We start from the raw sequence: 12,587 nt of genomic DNA on the forward strand, positions 1-12,587 counted from the left end.
CCCGCCGGGAGAAGCTGCGGCCGGTGATGTAGCGCAGCGCGTCGCCCGTGTTCGTGTGGCCCCCGTGGTAGGCGATGCGACGCGCGGCCGCCTTGACCTCCTCCCGCGAGCCGAAGTGGCCCAGCTCGAAGGCCGTGGTGGGCCGGTCGCTGTAGCGCACGACCCCCACGCGGGTGCGGTCGGGGTCCACCTCAAAGGTGTCCACCAGGTTGGCCACCCACTGCCGGACCTTCTCAAAGTCCTCCTTGCCCACGCTGGAGGAGGTGTCCAAGAGGAAGACCAGGTCGTACTGGACACTTTTGCAACCTGCAGGGGTGACAGAAGGGGGGCGTGAAAAGGCATTGTCCTTGTACCTTATACCTAAAGGTGTGGTCGTGGGGTCACACAGACTGACTCCACTACCTGCCTGCTCTGTCTCTCACGGGCTGGGGGCCTTGGGCTGCCTGAAGGGCCGGAGCCTCAGTTCCCTGTTTTTCACATGGCAATAATGACCAGTTTTCCTGCAAGGCTGCTGTGAGGTTCAACTGAGAATATATGGTATCACTTTAAAGTGCTTAATGTCCACGAAACACCACGATGCGTCAATCTCTTGACTTCTATTTTGGTTAAAAAGTGACTTCATTTTTTGTCCTTATTTTTTAAACCTACTACAAAGAATGCATGCCCATTTCAGAAAAGGCAATAAAAAAATGTTTTAAATGCTCATATTCCCAGCTACACAAAGATAGCCACTGTGAAACCATGGTGCATATACCGGATTATTTTCTATTTCCATATAGTTATTGATGGAAATGGAACTATATCAGACACACTGATATATAAGCTGTTTTCCTCACATCTAGCAATGTGCTAGAAACCCATTTCCAGTTTGATAACGCTGGTTTCCATGGCTGCAGAGATTGCACTGCACGGATGCACATAATTGATTTAGCCAGTGCTCTCTTGTTGGATATTTAAAGTTTACAGTATTTAACTATTAGAAAGCATATAAAATGTACTGCATTTCATATATTTTAAATATAAATTTATAGCAGTTCTAAAATACTTTATGAATATATACTTTTATTAAAAAATTGCATATAAATTATATGATGCTTTTGATTAAACAAAATAAGGTACCGTATAATTTATCTCTCACCCTCACAGCAACCCTGTGCAGAGAGCTCACTCTTGCATTTCATAGTTAGATAATATGAGGAGAAACCTTTTCTAAACTCCAAAGTGTTGCACAGATAGACAAAAGAACTATCCAAAAGCCCTGGTCTTTACTCTTCCAGAACATGGGCTGGGCCATACCAGCGGCAGCTGGCTAGGCCTCTGGGAACACCTGGCACAAATATTTGGCTGGTAAAACACAATAGAACAAAATAAACAAAAAATCCCACTTTGTTAAAATATGAGATTGGCAAAGGTGCAGGGCACACAAGAGTCAAGGAGAACTCTATTGCTTGCCTTGGCCACACTGGTTCCCAGGGGCTTTATAGCCTCATAAAGGAAGGTATCTTTTTATCCACCAATTTCACATGTAGTGATTTGCCCCAAGAAAACAATCAGATATGGGGTGCGGGGGAGAGATGTTTAAGGAATTTCACAAAAGCATGTGCAAGAAAATCCTGGACACAACCTGTACAATCACCCATATGGAATCACTTAAATAAAAATCATTATACGTTCATCCAGGGACATGCGAGGCAGCTATAATGATGATGATTGCAAAGGAATCCTTATCAACCAACATGGACACATTTTTCCAAAATACTGTTGGGTGTGAAAAGCTGTTTACAAAATATTATGTATAATATGATAAAATTTTTGGAAAGAAACCCTGTGTTTTTGTGTGTCTGTGTGTGCAATTGTGTGAGTATATACATAGAAAACCTGAAGGAGGAAACATTGCTCACCTGTAGCAAGCAGAGCCATGAATAAGGTTTTTTGTTTTTTTTTTTCTGCTTTTGTATTTGCAAGTAATGAATTAAGTTCAGAAAACAGAAAAGCAATGAAGCTATATGCACAAGGGCTCTTCAAGAACTTCATTGAACGTGTTATACTGTAATCCTATTTTTCCGCAAACTTTTTGAAGTACCCTCACAATTACACGCACACACGCACACAGTTTTTTTTTTTTTTTTTTTTCTGCTTTTGTATTTGCAAGTAATGAACTAAGTTCAGAAAACAGAAAAGCAATGAAGCTATATGCACAAGGGCTCTTCAAGAACTTCATCGAACGTGTTATACTGTAATCCTATTTTTCCGCAAACTTTTTGAAGTACCCTCACAATTACACGCACACACGCGCACACACACACACACACACACACACACACACACACGTCTTTATTTGGCCTGAGTCAATGCCACTCCCGAGTATTCCACACAACCTTTCTCTCTAGTTTTCAAAATCTAAGTTATAGCCTTCATGTCGGGAGCTGAGCTACACCCCAGCCTTAGCAGATTGATTCCTAACAGGATTAGAGCTTTTGGAGTGTATGTGCCCAGATATATGGACTCAGAGATAATTCCTGGGGCATTTTTTTCCTTGACACAAAAGGTCATTCTTTTGTCCTTGGGACAATACTGTCCCAGCCTGTTCAGGATAATTGCTGCTGAGGGCCAGGCAGGGCCCAGCCTGGGAGTTGTAATCCTAGAGCAAATTTGTTGTAAGGCTGCAGGTTTGTTTCTTCAGGAGGCCTCACTGAGGGACCCTTTTGAGCTCTGGGTGCATTTTCTCCTGAAGACCAAGGAACAGACTGGATTGTGGGCATGTGAGAGCAAAGCTAGATGTGGAGAGAAGGGCTCTGAACAGGGCCAGCGCCCTGGCTTCTGGCCTCGGCTCTGCTGTGGGCGAGGGCCGTGCCTTGCCTGCCAGGTGACTGCTTCTCTCTGGCCTGCTGTTTTCAACTCTGAGAAATGAGGACATGGAAGAGACGATTCTAGGGCCTTCCCACTTCTGAATCTGAGAACCCTGTGCATTTGGGGTTGGCTCGATGGACACAGAAGCCCCATGTCCCTCATGTGTGAAACAGGATGTCCATTGTCACTATTGTCTTTCCAGCTAGCCAGACTTTGAGAGGCTCGGGCAAAGTAAAATACACGAGAGAGCTTTGTAAAATTGATAAAGAAATAATGTAAACTTGTTTTCTGAGGTCCAGGGATACAAGCTTTAGCACATCACTTCCTGTGTTCTCCCAGCCTCTCTTTACCTCTCAGTTCCTCATCTGTAAAATGGGAACAGCACCGTATGCCCCAGATCTATCTATTGCTCTGTCTCTCTCTGTCTCTCACACACACACAACCCATTCTCACACTTACACACTCACACTCACATCCACACTGACACTGTCACACATCTTCTCACACTCCCACACACAAGCACAGGCCCTCACTGGGCAGATGATCACACACACATCGGTGGGAGGACAGCTGACACATGTATGGGATGACTGACACACTCTCTCTCACACACACACTCACACCCCAACTCACACATGCACAGACATGCACACTGGCTGATCAGTCCCCAGCATGGTGTAGCTGTGATGTCCCCACCTGCCCGCTGGGCCTGGCAGCCATTGTCCCCACTCCAAAGCAGCAGCAGCCAGAGAAGGCAGGCTCCAGCATTCCCTCGCAGGCCAGCCATGGCTCTCTTACTCTTGGGGACAAGCATTTCTTGGCCAGGAAGAGACACCATTAGGGTCTACTGGAGCATTTCCTGTGTGGAGAAAGACACATCTTTAGAGAAAGGGTCTCAAGCTGAAAGGTCACAAGAAGCAACCTTGCTTCCTTCCAAGCTGACTTTGGAAGGCTGAGTAGGACTCTGCCAGACAAAAGGTAGGGGATCATTTCAGGCAGAAGGCATGGCATCTGCAAGGCCCAAGGGAAGCCAGAGCATGGTACTTAGGGAACTTTCCTATGCAGGACGGGTATGTGAAGTCCTCTCAGGACATGTATATAAGTTATATAATCTGGCCCCACCACCTTCAGGGAAAAGGGCACTCTTCCTACCAGGGCACTAAAAGTGACCTCACAAGTGCACAGGATATAAGAGCCTGAATGACAGTACTCAGAGAGTCGCAAGAGGCAGCCACAGTAACAAGAAGAAAGGTACTGTCCCCAAATGGAATATGCAGGGGCATTCAGAGTTCCAAGGTCTGAGGATCTTGAAGACACAGAAGCTTAGCAAGTCAGAGCTTCCTACCACACTCATCCTCGAAAGCTAGGGCTTGTCTCTTGTCCATTCTACTGCCCAGCACATAGAACAGTTCCTAGAACATAATAGGCACCTAAATAAATAATGGTTTATAAATGAATGATAAATAGCCAGCGTCTGTGGCTCCCTGATGCTGTCACATTATCTTATTACCTTGAGCTGGCCATGAGTCATTCATTAGAAGAATATAAACATCATAAAAGAGCTATGAAAGCTTCTGAATTACTACCATTTATTGTCTACCATGTGGCAGGCACTGCCTGATTGTTGCATGATCTCATGTGCCCCTTCAAGGCAGGCATTGTCACTTGCATTGGGGTGAAGTGGGGGACTAAGATGGAAAGAAAATATGCGTCTCCACCTGATCAACCAGTTGGTTAGGGAAGGGAGTGGGATTTGAACTCAGGCCTCTTCGGGGCACTAAGCCCCACAGTCTTTCTGTGATTTTTATGGATATAACAAATTCAAATATTAGCAGCAACTACTGAGCCATCATTTTTTGTGTGAAATAAGAAAGATGGTGGATGGGAGATAAGAAGTTCATTGTTGTTCGGTGTTATCCAGGTCAAGAAATTTGATCATTTTCCTCACTGCAGAAACTGGGCTTCAGGCAAGTTGTACGCTCCAAGTTTTTAGAAGAATCTTTGTCATGCATCTTTCCAAATACACACACAAGAAAGAGAAAAGTACAGACCACTATCCCTTATGAACAGAGATGCAGAAGTACATAGCAAAAGGCTAGCAAAGCAAATTCAGGAGCATATTTAAAGAATTAGACACCATGACCAAGTGGGATTTATCTCAGGAATGCAAGAGTGGTTCAACATACAAAAATCAATGAGTGTAATACAACCACATCAATAGAATGAGGTGAAGAAAAAGCACAAGGTGATCATAATTGATGCAGAAAAAGCATTTGACAAAAAGCCAACACCCCTTCATGATAAAAGTAAAATAAAATAAGATTATAAGAAAATATCTTCAAAATGATAAAGGCCATACATGAAAAACCCACACAGCTAACACCACACTCAGTGGTAAAAGACTGAAAGCTCTTCCTATAAAATCAGGAACAAGACAAGGATACCCTCTATGCCACTTCTATTCAACATAGTACTAGGAGTTCTAGCCCAAGCAATTAGACAAGAGAAAGAAATAAAAGGCATCCAACTTGGAAAAGAAGAGGTAAAATCATCTCTATTTTCAGATGGCATAATCTTAGATTTAGAAAGTCCTAAATAATTCACAAAAAAAACTGTTAAAACTAAAAAACAAATTCAGCAAAGTTGCAAGATATAAAATCAACACTCAAAAATTGGTTGTATTTCTGTATGCTAGGAATAAATAATCAGAAAAGGAAATTAAGAAAACAATTCCCTTTATGATAGCATCAAAAAGGACAGAATACTCAGGAATAAATGTCACCAATGGGGCACAAGACTTGTACACTGAAAGCTACAAAACATTGCCAAAAGAAATTAAAGGAGACCTAAATAAATGAAAAGACATCTCATGTTATTGCTTAATGGTTGACAGAGTTTTTGTCTGGGGTGATGAAAAAGTTCTAGAAATAGTGGTCACAACTGCATAACATATGGATGTAATTAATGCCATTGAATTGCACACTTTAAGTGATTAAAATGCTAAAGTTTATATCATATATGTGTGTATATACAAACACAATACAAATAAATAAATAAATAAAAGATGTTCATATCTCAATCCCTGTAAATATGTTATGTTACATGGCAAGTAAGAATTAAGGTTACAGATGAAATTAAAGTTGATAATCAGCTGATAATAAAATATAAGGATTAACCTGGATTTTCTGGATGGGCTTAATATAATCACAAAGGGCCTCATAAGTGAAAAAAAGAGGCTGTCAGGACTGGAGATGGCAAACTGAGAAAGACATCACCAGCCACTGCTGGCTTTGGAGTTGCAGGAATGGGCCACAAGCTAAGGAATGCAGGTGGCTTCTAGAAGTTGAGATAGCAAGGAAAGGGATTCTCCCCTAGAGACTCCTGAAGGAACTTAGTTCTGCCAACACCTTGATTTTAACCCAGTGAGACCATTTTGGACTTCTGACCTCCAGAACTTTAAGATAATGAGTTTGTGTTGTTTTAAGCCTCTACATCTGTAGTGATGTTTCACAGCAGCAATAGGAAACTAGTACAGACACCAAGTGGTAGTGAGGGGTGAAGGGATGGGGAAACTGTGAGTGCCCAGGACAGAGTGCTCCCTGCCAGGGGCATCTCCCACCTCTCTGATCTCTCCACCAGCCTTCTGCAAGTGTTTGTTCAGGTTCCAGCAGGGCCACTCTGTCATGAGCCTGAGCAGGCCAGGAGGGGAGAGCCTCTTGGGGCTCCATCTTCTTTCCTTGGAAAGACTGTGAGTCCTGAGACTTAATGGGAAGACAGCAAAGGGGACAAAGGTCCCAGGAGCTCCTCCATGTACTGAAGGCAGACCAATTAACCTGATAGAAAACATGAGTAGAGGGATCTGTAATAGCCTAAGAGCAGCCTCACACCCTGGTTGCAGACCATGACACTTCCAGAGTCCCGTGTGGGGCAGCACCTCTCACGTTGCCATCACCCCATCAGCACCAGGAGGAGAGATGCAGATCCACCAGTTCTGATGGTCAAGGGGAGAAGTTGACAGGGAGCTTAGGAGCATGGGCTCTGGAATCAGACTGCCTGGTGGTACAAATTTTGGTTACTCATTAGCTCTGTGATCTCAGAAAGTGGCTTAACCATTCTGTGCCTCCGTTTCCTCACCTGTAAAGTATAGATAATAACAGAACCCACCCCATCGGCAATTGCTGTGAAGAGACTGTTGTATGGATTACATAACAAAACTGCACATAAAGTCCTTACTCAATGCCTCAGCACTCCTAAGGCCACATCACTGGCATGAGCCAGAGCTAGGACTCAAACCCAAGACTTGCCTGTTTCCAAAGACACGCACAGCCCAAACTATCTCCACACCTGGAGTAAAGCCTGGCACTGGCAGAGTCCTATGGCATGGCCACTATACACTTCTATCTTTATGACAGCCCCACGGTGAGCACCAACACCCCAGAACTATTTACAACTTAATCCTAAGTTCCTCCAGGAGGAGTCTGTGCTGAGCACCCTCATTTCACCCAGGCCTGGGCTAGTTACCAAACCTGGAGTAAATAAATATTTGTTGAGCTGAAAATTCAACCCCAATTCTTGGTTCTCTAGGGGAAGGGCTGGGTGAAATTCATGGTGCCTGTGTGTGCACTGGAAGTGAGGTGCCTCATAAAATATCCTCTCTAAGATCCCAGCAAACTTGCAAGGCAGTGTTATTAGCTTCACTTTACTGAGGATGAACGTGGGGATCAGGGAGCATAGATGACTTCCCTGAGCACACACCACTAGCAATGACAGAGCTGGTCTTGGCATGAGGTTTGAATGACACCAAAGCACATGTTCTTTCCAGCACTAACTATTAACGTGTATTATGTACTTACTAAGTGCCAGGAACCGGTAAGGGCTTTGGGAATTCTTGGTTCTCTAGGGGAAGGGCTGGGTGAAATTCATGGTGCCTGTGTGTGCACTGGAAATGAGGTGCCTCATAAAATATCCTCTCTAAGATCCCAGCAAACTTGCAAGGCAGTGTTAGTAGCTTCACTTTACTGAGGATGAACGTGGGGATCAGGGAGCATAGATGACTTCCCTGAGCACACACCACTAGCAATGACAGAGCTGGTCTTGGCATCAGGTCTGAATGACACCAAAGCACATGTTCTTTCCAGCACTAACTATTAACGTGTATTTATGTACTTACTAAGTGCCAGGAACCGGTAAGGGCTTTGGACACGGTAACTCATTTAATCTGAACAGTGGGTGTGATTAGCCCCCTTTCAGAGTAAGAAGCTGAGACACAAGAGGCTTGAGTAACCCTCCCATGACTCCACACTAGGTGCCAGGATCCAGTCGCAGGTGGCCTGACCACGGGCCCATGCTCATAATCACTCAGCAACACTGCTTCTCTCGGCACACTCGGAATCTGGCTGATGCTTGGAATCTTATTTCTTAAGCACAGAAACAATGAAGGAAACAAGCAGAGGATACAATCAAAAAACAAACTGTGCACCACCCTGTTCACAGGAAGGAAGCGGCAAGGGCATCAAAAGGAAAAGGGAAGAAATTTCAGATAATACTGCAGAGAGAAGAGAACAGCCTTCCTCAGCCTGGGGATGTGCTGAGTTACACTAACTGATTCCCAAATGTTGAATCAACCCAGAATACCTGTGATAAACACCACTTGGTCATGGTGTGCAATTCTGTTTATACATCCTTGGATTTGATTTGCTAATATTTTGCTGANGAGGTTTGAATGACACCAAAGCACATGTTCTTTCCAGCACTAACTATTAACGTGTATTATGTACTTACTAAGTGCCAGGAACCGGTAAGGGCTTTGGGCACGGTAACTCATTTAATCTGAACAGTGGGTGTGATTAGCCCCCTTTCAGAGTAAGAAGCTGAGACACAAGAGGCTTGAGTAACCCTCCCATGACTCCACACTAGGTGCCAGGATCCAGTCGCAGGTGGCCTGACCACGGGCCCATGCTCATAATCACTCAGCAACACTGCTTCTCTCGGCACACTCGGAATCTGGCTGATGCTTGGAATCTTATTTCTTAAGCACAGAAACAATGAAGGAAACAAGCAGAGGATACAATCAAAAAACAAACTGTGCACCACCCTGTTCACAGGAAGGAAGCGGCAAGGGCATCAAAAGGAAAAGGGAAGAAATTTCAGATAATACTGCAGAGAGAAGAGAACAGCCTTCCTCAGCCTGGGGATGTGCTGAGTTACACTAACTGATTCCCAAATGTTGAATCAACCCAGAATACCTGTGATAAACACCACTTGGTCATGGTGTGCAATTCTGTTTATACATCATTGGATTTGATTTGTTAATATTTTGCTGAGGACTTTTACATCTATGTTCACGGGAGATACTGGTCTGTAGCTTTATTTTCTTTCAATGTCTTTGCCTGGTTTGGGTATTAGGGTAATGCTGGCTCTATAGAATGACTGAGAAAATGTTCCCTTTTCTTCTGTCTTCTGGAAGAGATTATAGAGAAGACATTGGACTTCCACCCAGAAACAAACGGAGTGTTCATAACGAAATGCCCACCCGGTGAGGTAGGCCTGCTGTGGAACCCTGGCTTTGAGGCTTAGCAGTGTGAATGAGCATTTCTCACACTCAGTTCCCTTACCTGTAAGAAGGGTGATCTCTACTCCATGGTGGGGATGGGGTGGTATTATGAGCATTACACCGAATAGTTTCTGCAAAGCATGCCACAGAGATCCTGCACACAGCAGGTGCTCAGTAAACATGGGATGGCTGGCAGTCAGCTCCCCCAACCTCCCCAGGCCCCTCAGGTTGCAGCTTCAGCTAGAACGGAAGCAGGGGCACCACCATCCCATGCCTGCCAGGGATCAGCTGCCAAGCTGGCATGAGACAAGCCCACCCCTGCCCCTGGGAGGCAGAGCTCTGCCATTAGTCCCCCAAAAGTCCAGCAATTAATTTACAGAGCTGAGTTCCTTCTACAAGCCAGCCCATCACCATAGCAACTGACATTCCCTATTCAGTATCCCAGAGGAAGGAAAACACTGAGCCGAAAGCAATTTAGAGAGAGAAAATGAGATTCGGTGCATTGCTAGAACAGTCTGGGCAGAGTTCAAGCTGTCTGGCTCAGAGGGTCTGGACTCTGCCTGTTGAGGGTGGGGGCTGAGGAAGGAGGCAGTGCTGCTTGTTGCTGGGGTGATGGGCCACATTCTGCACAGGAATCTGGTCGGCACACAAGAGCCTGGTGTGGCCGTGTCCAGACCACCGAGCTGCGTCTTTTTATCACGGGCCCAGCTCTGAGCCTCTAGCATGGCCCTGCTGAGCTGTATGTGAGGCCACTGCACTGGCTTGTCAGAGGGAGGAAGACGCAGCAGGGAAGCTCTGTCTCAACCTGGCTGCTCAAGAGCCCAACTGAGCTCACTGGAGTGCCTCTACTTTGTCCCCAGTGAAAATGCTACTATATACTGAATACCTTCTACATGCCGGACCAGACAATGCATTTGACTTCCTTTGGGGCAGCTGACACAATGACTAAGCCTGTCTATCCAAATCCCTGCGTTCAAATTCCACTTCTGCCACTGACTAGCTGTGCAAACCAAGGGAAGTCACTAAACCTCTCTGAACTTCAGCCCTTTCATGTATAAAGTGGGGATAAAGATACTTATGTCACTGGCTTGTTGGGTTTAATTAAATGACTTATATGTAAAAAAGCTTAGAACATACTTGGCCATAGAGAGTGCTTAAGGAATGCTATTTTTATTATTTTCCCACCCTTAGTTTCCTCAGCTATGAAATGGGAACAATATCCCCAACTTTAGAGATCTATGGAGGAGATTACATGAGACAATGGGTGTGATCATTTTTTTGAAGGAAAAGGCTGCCATGATTGTCATAATTGGCTATCAAGGAGAGGTTTGTCCATCTGAGCTACTCAGAGAATTCAGTTGATGCTGACTGCATAGGGGCACTGGGTATTTCTTTGTTTTAGTCTCTAATCGATCATTCCATAAATGCATGTTATGCATTTTATATTACACTTTGTCCGAGGAGCTTGCAGCCTGATAGTGGAGACAGACAAGTAAGCACATGCTCATATTTCCATGTGGTCCATGCTCTAACAGAGCGAAATACACATTGTCTTGGAAGCTTAGAAAACAAGCACCTAACTCAGGCCTGGGAGGTCAAGGAAGGCTTCCTGGAGGAGGTGATGCCTCAGCTGAGCCTGGAAAGACAGGTGGGGAGTAGGCAGGAGCACAAGGGCCACCTTCACCAGCAACAGCCCACCATCTATCAGTTATCACTCACAGGGTGAGCAAGAAGCACTGCAGCTTGAAGAAGGGGATGACAGAAGTGACAAAAGTTCAGGCTGGAGCTGAAGGCAGGAATCTGTGGTGAGGAAGACATTCAAATATGAGGAAAGAGAGTTAATGAAGGAAGCCTAGAAACTTCTGTGATGACCCAGAGAGAGGGTTCAGACTTAGCTGGGAGATCCCCTGGGGTCCGTGGCTGTTTGCATCCATGGGAGTGGCATACATTGATGTGATTTAAGAAACTCCATTGCCAATGCTGGACTAGAGGGACCAGTGAGGAGGTAGTGCAATCATACAAAAAGGGATGCCAGAAACATAAGACAGCCACGGCAAAGTGAGCCAGGTGCAGATCCCACAATGCCAGGTGACGTGCAGGGATGGGTGGATAGAGGGAGGAAGCCCAGATTCCCAGTGTGAGCTTCTGGGAGCCAGTCAGTGAGGGGAGCAGGATGATGAGTTTGGGCTGGACACACTGAGGTGATCTTGAGACACCTGTAAGACAGCCGGATGGAGAGGTAAAAGGCAGGTGGACAGTTGAGGCTAGAACTAAGAAGAGAAATTGGGGCAAGAGATACTCCTGGAAGAGTGTGGAAGGCAGAGCTCTAAGGGGTATCAGTGTTCAGGTGAGGGTTGGCAGAGGGAGAGAAGCAAGAGATGTGCCCCATCTCTGATCCTAGCGTCAGCTTCTCTGTCAGTTACCATACTTAGTAATATAAATGAGCATGCTATAATACCTTTGGTTATTTTCCCTAATCAAGCATTTTCCTGTGACTTTTATAATAGAGAGTTCTGAGTGGTGTACATTTACCTTAAGAAAAAAATCTGGGTATTTTCCTGGGATTTTATCAGCAAGGCTCAGCAAAGGGCTGAATACCTACTCCCACTAGGGCCATCCTCCTATACCTGAACAGGGCGACTGTCTGCTAATCAAACTAAATAGGATCCAGATTTTCACAGAATAAAACCTAATGTGTCAAAGATACAATTGCAAATCACTCATTATGTCAAGAACCAGAACAATCACAATTTGAATGAGAAAATGTTACTTTGCCTTGCACCGGGTGATGGAGATGCAAAAAGGATTACTCAAAGCCCATTTCTTCTGAGCAGTGGGACACCCTGAAGGGGTAATTTCCTGGAATACTCAGGAGAGAGGCATTCCTCCTTTGGAAAATTAACCCTGAACTGAGGTTCTGTCTCAATATTTATTCTCCAGGCCAGAAAGTTACAGAAAAGGAACATAGGTAGAGTTATGGCTAAGTATAGTTTAACAACAGAAGCTGGCAACATCAGTGAAATAACAAAGTGACATTCCATAATGCAATTTGCAAAAGGTTAAGTTGATCCACCAACAAAAGCTTCTTCTTAGCAAATACTGTGTTTTACTACAGCGGTTTCCTCAGTATTTTTACATAACAATAAAGCATCTTAACTATCCATCAGTAGGTTAACCTGCTCCA

At 44.8% G+C, this 12,587-nt stretch overlaps 1 protein-coding gene across 1 annotated transcript in view; it reads right to left on the minus strand.

Annotated features, from left to right (window-relative positions):
* COL22A1 (collagen, type XXII, alpha 1) overlaps window positions 1-3,664 on the minus strand; it is a gene marked incomplete at its 3' end in the record, with an annotated part of 125,327 nt that extends 121,663 nt beyond the window's left edge. Inside the window, exons 1-2 of the mRNA XM_008575803.1 lie at window positions 3,547-3,664; window positions 4-306 (exon numbers count right to left, since the gene is read on the minus strand). Of these exons, the coding sequence (XP_008574025.1) occupies window positions 4-306; window positions 3,547-3,664 (421 nt within the window). The remainder of the gene's footprint in view (window positions 1-3; window positions 307-3,546) is intronic.
* Window positions 3,665-12,587: the final 8,923 nt, after the last annotated feature.

Source organism: Galeopterus variegatus, unplaced genomic scaffold, assembly GCF_000696425.1.
Source record: "Galeopterus variegatus unplaced genomic scaffold, G_variegatus-3.0.2 Scaffold1240, whole genome shotgun sequence".
Taxonomy (NCBI): Eukaryota; Metazoa; Chordata; class Mammalia; order Dermoptera; family Cynocephalidae; genus Galeopterus; species Galeopterus variegatus.